The following is a 7686-nucleotide window of genomic DNA, read 5'->3' on the forward strand; positions in this document are numbered from 1 at the left end:
AGAAAAAGTCCTTCCGGAAGAGACTCCGAGCTAATGCACATCTAACCCAAAGTTCATATCATGCTAAGAATAGTTGGGATTTTTAAAAGAAGATGCCATTCATTTGATGGGAAATAAAAAAGAATATCAAAAATTTACGTGGCTGAAGCTAAAACAGCTACTTTTGAAGCAATAGGAAACAAAGCAACGACTGAAGATCTTCTCCTTATGGGCTGGGTCGGATGGGCCATGTCACATGGTAATTTTTTTCCTTGGCATTCATGAAAACATGGAGGACAATATCGGTATTTCGTGTTTCCATGGATATATTGGAAGGGAAGCCTTTTCATTTACTCCAGCTAAAAAGAGTCTAAACCGGTTGGTACCCACCATAAACTAGAAAATAATGGGAATTATGATACCTCTAGGCATATATACACACAGAATAGTGGTGTTCAAACCCTCTACTTCTCATGAGACGGCAGAAGGGAACAGGAGGCAACAATGGATTGCTGCATCTGTGGTCCCATGGCCTTTTTTTTCAAGCCTCCGAGGAACACCATCTGCTCCAGCTGCCATGAGGGAGCCAAAGGCTTGATGGCTTTCTTTAACGAGCTAGACGGCAATCAATATGCCGGTATTCCTACAAATTCTCATGGCTTGAAACCCAATATATCCATGGTAAGCTCTGTTCTCTCTCTTAAATTTTATTGATTGAACTTTATGAATTTATGCACAAAAGATGGGGAGGTCTTTACCTTTTTTAAAGGAAAACAAATTTTTGATTTTTTGAGTATGAAAGTGATTAGATTGTTGGGATTCTATAGGGGATCTTAGATGCTTTCAAGTGGGTGAAGAAGATGAAAGAGAGGGAGGAAGAAGTGAATGAGAAGATGAGCTTTCTGGACGGTCTTGTGTTGGCACTGAGGGATGGGATCCACACAGACATTTTGGTGAAGCCGGGCACAGGGGCTCCTATAGCTGCCCATAGAGCTCTGCTGGTGAGTTCTCTCAGCCATTACCTCGAACATAAGATGATCAAAAACTATACATTCTGGTGGTCTCACCATTTGTGATGGTATCCCTCCAAAAGACTATCATCGAATCAGAGTTTGTGAGAGTATTGAATCGTCTCAGTGAGGTTTTCCACTCTTCTGAAATATATTTTGTGAATCAATGTCACACCACCAGATTTTATGGGAGGAAATTATGGGGCCTGAACTGGTGGGCTATTGAGGGCTAAGATACCCAGGGGCCACTATAGCGCAACCCATAACACATTAGACCTGTTCATGATTTGTAAGTGCTTTAGCTGGTTATCCGTGAAATCTCTTATGATAGATATGTACTAATAATGTTGAGGGACTTGACTAAAATAATCAAGTTCTAAAGGGGGTTATATGTATAATTCCTCATCAAGGTTGAACTAGTACTTATATACCCAGAAGTAATTCAAAATGTCGGGACTAGTTCAGACTATATATATTTATATAGAGGGGGACTAGGCTCCGATCACTCGGATTTCAGTCTATATTCGATCAACTCTCCAACCATTGAATCGGTGCGCATCTTCAAGACTTTTCTAAAAAGCTAACGAAAAACTTCTCTAACCCGTTAGCTGATCTGGTATTGTTAAAAAAAAAAAAAAAAAAAAAAGACACATAAAAGAAAAAACGATGGAGAAATGTGGCCGTGCAGCACCCACCTCCTCTGGTCCAACGAGCCAAGAACATCCCAAACAAAGTTCAGACAGTAAAAATACATGCAAGAGAAGTCCGATGCAGGTGGCATGGCCCATGGTGTGCGATGGGTCGGCGGAGGCCGATGGTGGTACAGTCAGACCCGACGGACCCGGCGGACATATGCACCTCACCTACATGTTGGGCTGTCAAAATGGGCTTGACCCATAGGACCGGTCCGGCCCAACCCTGTAAATGAGGTGGGCTGGACTGCCATATGATAGCCCAAATAACAACCGGGCCTGTTTGGCCCGCCCCACATTAGCCCAAGGGCCAATATAGGTTGGGCCTGGCTAGCCCAGATGGGCCATGAAAATTTAAAAAAAAAATCTTAAAAAAAATTTTATTTATTTTTTAATCCCTGACTCTTGAGCCTCGCTGCCCCACATCATCGGCCGCTGCCGCAAACCAGCAGGATGACCGCCTTTGTCGGTTCCTCTTCCTTTCGCCTCCCAGCATGTAGGTGCCTACATGTGAATTGTAGGCGCCTACAATTCACATGTAGGCATCTATATGCTCCTAAGCAAGGCATCGCGCGTCCGTCAGACCGACTGCACTGCTGCCGACCTCCGTCGGTCCATCACCAGCCTCCGTTGTCCTGTCGGTGGCCTCCTCCGCATGTAGGCACCTGCGCCTACATGAATTGTAGGTGCCTACAATTGAATTATAGGTGCCTATATGCGGAGGAGGCCGCCGGCAGGACGACGGAGGCTGGTGACGGACCGACGGAGGCTGGTGGCGATGCAATCAGGTCCGACGGACGCGCGATGCCTCGTCTAGGAGTATGTAGGCATCTACAATTAAATTGTAGGCACCTACAATTGAATTATAGGCACCTACATGTGCCTAAAATTCAATTGTAAGTGCCTACATGCTCCTAGACGAGGTGTCGTGCGTCCGTCGGACCTGACTGCACCACCGCTGGCCTTCGTCGGTCCATCGTTGACCTCCGTCGTCCTGCCGACGGCCTCCTCTGTATGTAGGCGCTTACATGAACTGAATTGTAGGTGCCTACAATTCATGTAGGCACCTACATGCAGAGGAGGCCATCGGTGGGACGACAGAGGTCGGTGACGGATCGACGGAGGCTGGCGGCGGTGCAGCCAAATCCGACGGACGCATGATATCTCACCTAGGAGCATGTAGCGCCTGCATATGAATTGTAAGTGCCTACAATTCATGTAGGTGCCTACATACGGAGGAGTCCACCGACAGGACGACGGAGATCGGTGACGAACCGACGGAGGCTGACGACGGTGCAGCCAGATCCGACAGATGCGCGACACCTCACCTAGGAGCATGTAGTGCCTACATATGAATTGTAGGAGCGTACAATTCAATTGTAGGCATCTACATGTGAATTGTAGATGCCTACAATTCACATGTAGCACATACAATTCACATATAGGCGTCTACAATTCACATGTAGGTACCTACATGCTCCTAAGCGAGGAGCTCGCGCATCCGTCGGGCTTGGTTGCACTACCTCCGCCGCCGATGAAGGCCTCCGCATCTAGGCTCCTACATGAATTGTAGGCACCTACAATTTACATGTAGGTATTACATGCTCCTAGGTGAGGCGCCCGCACGTCAGTCGGGCCTGGCTGCTCCACCGGCGACCTCCTCTAGGTGCCTACATGAATTGTAGGTGCCTACATGTGAATTGTAGGTGCCTAGGTGCCTACATGTGAATTGTAGGTGCCTAGGCACCTACAATTCATATATAGGCGCTACATACTCCTAGGCGAGGTGCTCGCACATCCGTCGGGCCTGGCTACACCGCCGTTAGCCTCCGCCATCTCATCGATGGCCTCCTCTGCACCTACATGAATTGTAAGCGCCTACATGCAATGAAGACAGGAGGCACCTGAAGGCGCCTTCATGAATCCTTCCAGCTTTCTTCATGAATCCTTCCAGCTTTCTTCATGAATCCTTCCAGCTTCCTTTGTCAATCTCTCTGATTTTAGGCTTAAATTTTGTTGTTTTATTAACCTTATTCCATGAATGAAAGAAGAAAAAGAGGATGCGGGTCCTCTGTTCCGTGGAGATAAAAAAAATATTCATGAAGGCTAAAGGCACCCATGCACAACTCTGAAAGCTGTCCGGAATCTATCATGATAATAGATGATAGTAGTTTGCATAATAAAGTTTCGATAAACAGTTTGTATAATAAAGTATCGATAAACAAAAATTTTTCAAGATAAACACCACAAACCTCACAAAAAATTTTATTAGGATCACAACGCAGACTCTTCGGATCGGATCATAATTTGGACCTTTGCGTAGAAATCAAAACTATGAATAAATGTAAACTTCGTGCCGATAAATAGAAACTTTTCAAGATAAACATAAACTTGGATTTCAAAAATTGAGTGATCCAATGGCCCATCCAAGATAAAACATAAAAGAGATGATAAACACTAAGTCCTACCCAAATAAATATAAACTATCTGAAGATAAATACAAACTTCAAATAATAAATAAAAATTTCAAATAATAAATACAAACTTCGAATAATAAATAGAAAATATAAATAATAAACACAAATTCTATGTTCATAAACAGAAACTCCTCAAGATAAACACAAACTCGTTAAGTGGTCCTGGTCCACCATGATAAATTACAAGAGAGAGGAAGGAAGGAGGATAATCATTAAGTCCTACGAAAATAAATATAAATTATCGAAGGATAAACAAAAACTTCAAATAATAAATACAAACTACAAATAATCAACACAAACTCTAACCGAAGCCTAATCCGAATTTGTGTTTATCCTAAAAAGTTTTTGTTTGTTGGTACAAAGTTTGCATTTATTATTCACAGTTTCTGTTTATCTGTACAGAGTCACTCTATGTTTATTATTCGTAGTTTCTATTTATTATTTGGAGTTTGTGTTTATTCTCTGATAGTTTGTGTTTATTTTTATAGGACTTAGTGTTTATCCTTCTCTCTTCTTCTCTTGTTGTTATTTATCGTGGATGAATCCTAAGATCACTTAACTTTGGAACCTCGAGTTTGTATTTACCCTAAAAAATTCTGTTTATCAGTATGAAATTTATATTTATTATTCACAGTTTCTATTTATCTGCACAGAGTTTATGTTTATTTACAGTCTGTTTGTATTTATTATTCACAGTTTCTATTTATTATTTAGAGTTTGTATTTATCTCCGATAGTTTGGGTTTATTTTCGCAGGACTTAGTGTTTATCCTTCTCTCTTATTGTTTGTCGTAGATTGAGTATTTATCCTATCCAGGATTATTTGCAAACAATGAGAAACAATAATGAGAAATAATAAAAATATAAATTTTTGAATGTAATTTATAAAAATTATTCACTAATGATCGGTAGAGGATTTGAGAAGAGAGGAGATGATGGCCGCAGAGTGGGAAACTTGACTTAGAAGGAGATGAGACGGTGACGACGAGAGAGAGTGAAGAAGAGAGGAGGCGCGGGTGGGGGGGAGGTTATCGGAAGACGGCGGTCGTAGGTGGGGGCAGAAACAAGAAGAGAGGAGGCGCAGGTTGGGGGATTACTGGAAGACGACGGCCTTGAGTGGAGGGGGAGAGAGAGAAGAAGAGAGGAGGCAAGTGGGGAGGTTATCGGAAGATGGCGGCAGAGGAAACGATGACGGTCGCACGCGCTGGCCTTACATCGTATCATGTCCTATTGAATGCTGTTTTATTTTTTTTAATACGCCAGCTCTAATGTCCTCCGAACTCCTTCGTTAGCTTATAAAAAAAATTCTGAAATACGTGCCGATCCAACAAAGAGAGATTCCATCGGATGAAAATTGGGATCCGATCGACTACAGCTAGTCTATATATATATGGCCCGATATATTGTGACTAGTTGAAACATGATAGTGAAATCTCTGCTACTTTCTGCATTCCAAATGCTGGTGCTAGCTTAAATGCGACAAGGGCAGGACCTCCAATATCCAAGTGCTGAGACTAATTCTAGTAATCACAAGACCTTCGTTTGTCTATTCCATATGCAAAACACATGGAAGACAGACTAGTTCAAATCTAACACCGGTGATACCACGAGAAATTTTACCTCACAATATATGGCAGTGCACCACACCAAGCACGCATCTTGGTCCCAATGGGCCTCCTGCATCATCCACTCATCTTGGATTGCCGCTATGTGCATCTCGTCTCGAGTTGTTCTTGTGGTGCACTATTGACTTGGTATTTTTCAAGATATCATTCTCTGTTCGCCAATCACCTAGTCTTTTTTATTTTTTATTTTCGAGAGTGACAATGAGAGCACCACCAAGAATATAGGCCTATCTCTTGTTTTGATAGAACATATAGGTCTAACTTTGATTCTGTTTTGTAAAAAGAGAGAGAATCCCAAAGCTAGAATTTTTTTTTTAAAAAAATATATATTTAACTTTTCTTCTTATAAAATACTTCTCACACAATATCATCAAATACATATTTTTAAAATATATTTTTTTACTTGAAAAATCGGAAAGCTATATTTTTTTAAAAAGTAATACCAAATGCCGGAGTATTCAAATCCATAACATCATTCTTTATGGTGGAAGGGTGCAACCACTGGACACCTGGTCCAGTTCACCCCTCCTAATAATTCAAGTTACCTGGATTGTCTCCTAATAATCCTACTGTTAAGCAACATGATATACCATGATCTCCTCCCATAATTCCCTCTTGTGCTGCAGGCCACAAAGTCCGAAATCTTCAGAACAATGCTAGGCCATGATGAATGCAAAGCCCCAGCAGAGGACACCGTCTCTCTCCCGGAGCTCAGCCATGATGAGCTCAAATGCCTCCTGGAGTTCCTCTACACTGGTTGTTTGCCCAAGGGGAGTGCAGACAAGGAACTATATTCTATGTTAGTAGCAGCGGATAAGTATGACATCCCCTTCCTCAGAAAGGTCTGTGAGCATCAGATACTACACTCCTTGGACTCATCAAATGTACTTGATATCCTTGAGGTGTCAGAGGTTTGTTCCAATAGAATGTTGAAGGATCACGCCGTGAACTCAATTGTCAGGCATGTGGAGGATGTTGTGTTCTCCACAAGATATGATGAGTTTGCTCTGAAGAATGCTCACCTGTGTGTGGAGATCACGAGGGCTTTGCTCAGGGAGATGAAGGATAAAAAAGATCATGAGATGTCCGTTTAATTTGGAGAGATTTTTAGGTTGAAGCCTATTAATTTGATGTTTAAACAACCATTTCTAGAAGATCAAATCAGTGGGGAATATGTTCCATTGGAGAGATAAAGGTGTATTGCTAAAACCTTAGATGAGATCTGCATCATAGCAAAAGATGTTGATCACTGATTAGTATTTTTAGACGATTACGATTCATTACTAAGCACTTCTTACTTTTCTAAATCTGAAAGGTTTTCTTCATCCGCTATCTAAAACACTCATTTGGTCATCCCAATGCACTTGCTGTTGCAGACACAAACGCTTAGTTGATAAAATTAGCAGGCCGTTTTTTTTTTTTTTTTAATGAAAAGGGAGGAAAAAATCTATCCAAATTTATCAAGGAAAACAAAAACAAAAAACAAAAGTGGAAGCTCCCATCAGTATTTGAAATTCAAGTTCAAATTTCTCCCAACATCCATTTGAAATTTAAAATTTAAAAAAAAAAAAAATCACATTCGGGCCTTGGAAAGATGAAGGCCTAGACTGGATATTAGCTATTTGCGGGCTCCATCCAAGACAATCTTGGGGGCCCAACCCAGACACTGCACGCCTTTTGTGAGACCTATCCTGAGCTATTTTGCCTAGATGATAGGAACGGATAGTTCTCTTGCCATTCCCTCTTCTTCCTTCTTTTTCGTTTTATTTCTCTTTGCCTTTTCTAACTTTCATTTGTTCACTTCTTTGTTGCTCTTTGTACTCACTTCATCTCTTATGAAATGTGTGATGATCCTCACTATTTTGCTCAAACTATATTAAATTGTTCGACACTAATATGTTGTA

The 7686-nt window shown here is 41.6% G+C and overlaps 1 protein-coding gene across 1 annotated transcript; it reads left to right on the forward strand.

Moving 5' to 3' along the window:
- Nucleotides 1-429: 429 nt before the first annotated feature.
- On the forward strand, nucleotides 430-7089 carry LOC105045939 (BTB/POZ domain-containing protein At1g01640). Its single transcript, XM_010924384.4, has 3 exons — nucleotides 430-660; nucleotides 807-980; nucleotides 6409-7089. Exons 1-3 carry the CDS (start codon nucleotides 484-486, stop codon nucleotides 6874-6876), a joined length of 819 nt encoding a protein of 272 aa, XP_010922686.1. The 5' UTR covers nucleotides 430-483; the 3' UTR covers nucleotides 6877-7089.
- The last annotated feature ends 597 nt before the right edge of the window (nucleotides 7090-7686 follow it).

Source organism: Elaeis guineensis, chromosome 5 (genome assembly GCF_000442705.2).
Source record: "Elaeis guineensis isolate ETL-2024a chromosome 5, EG11, whole genome shotgun sequence".
NCBI classification, from domain to species: domain Eukaryota; kingdom Viridiplantae; phylum Streptophyta; class Magnoliopsida; order Arecales; family Arecaceae; genus Elaeis; species Elaeis guineensis.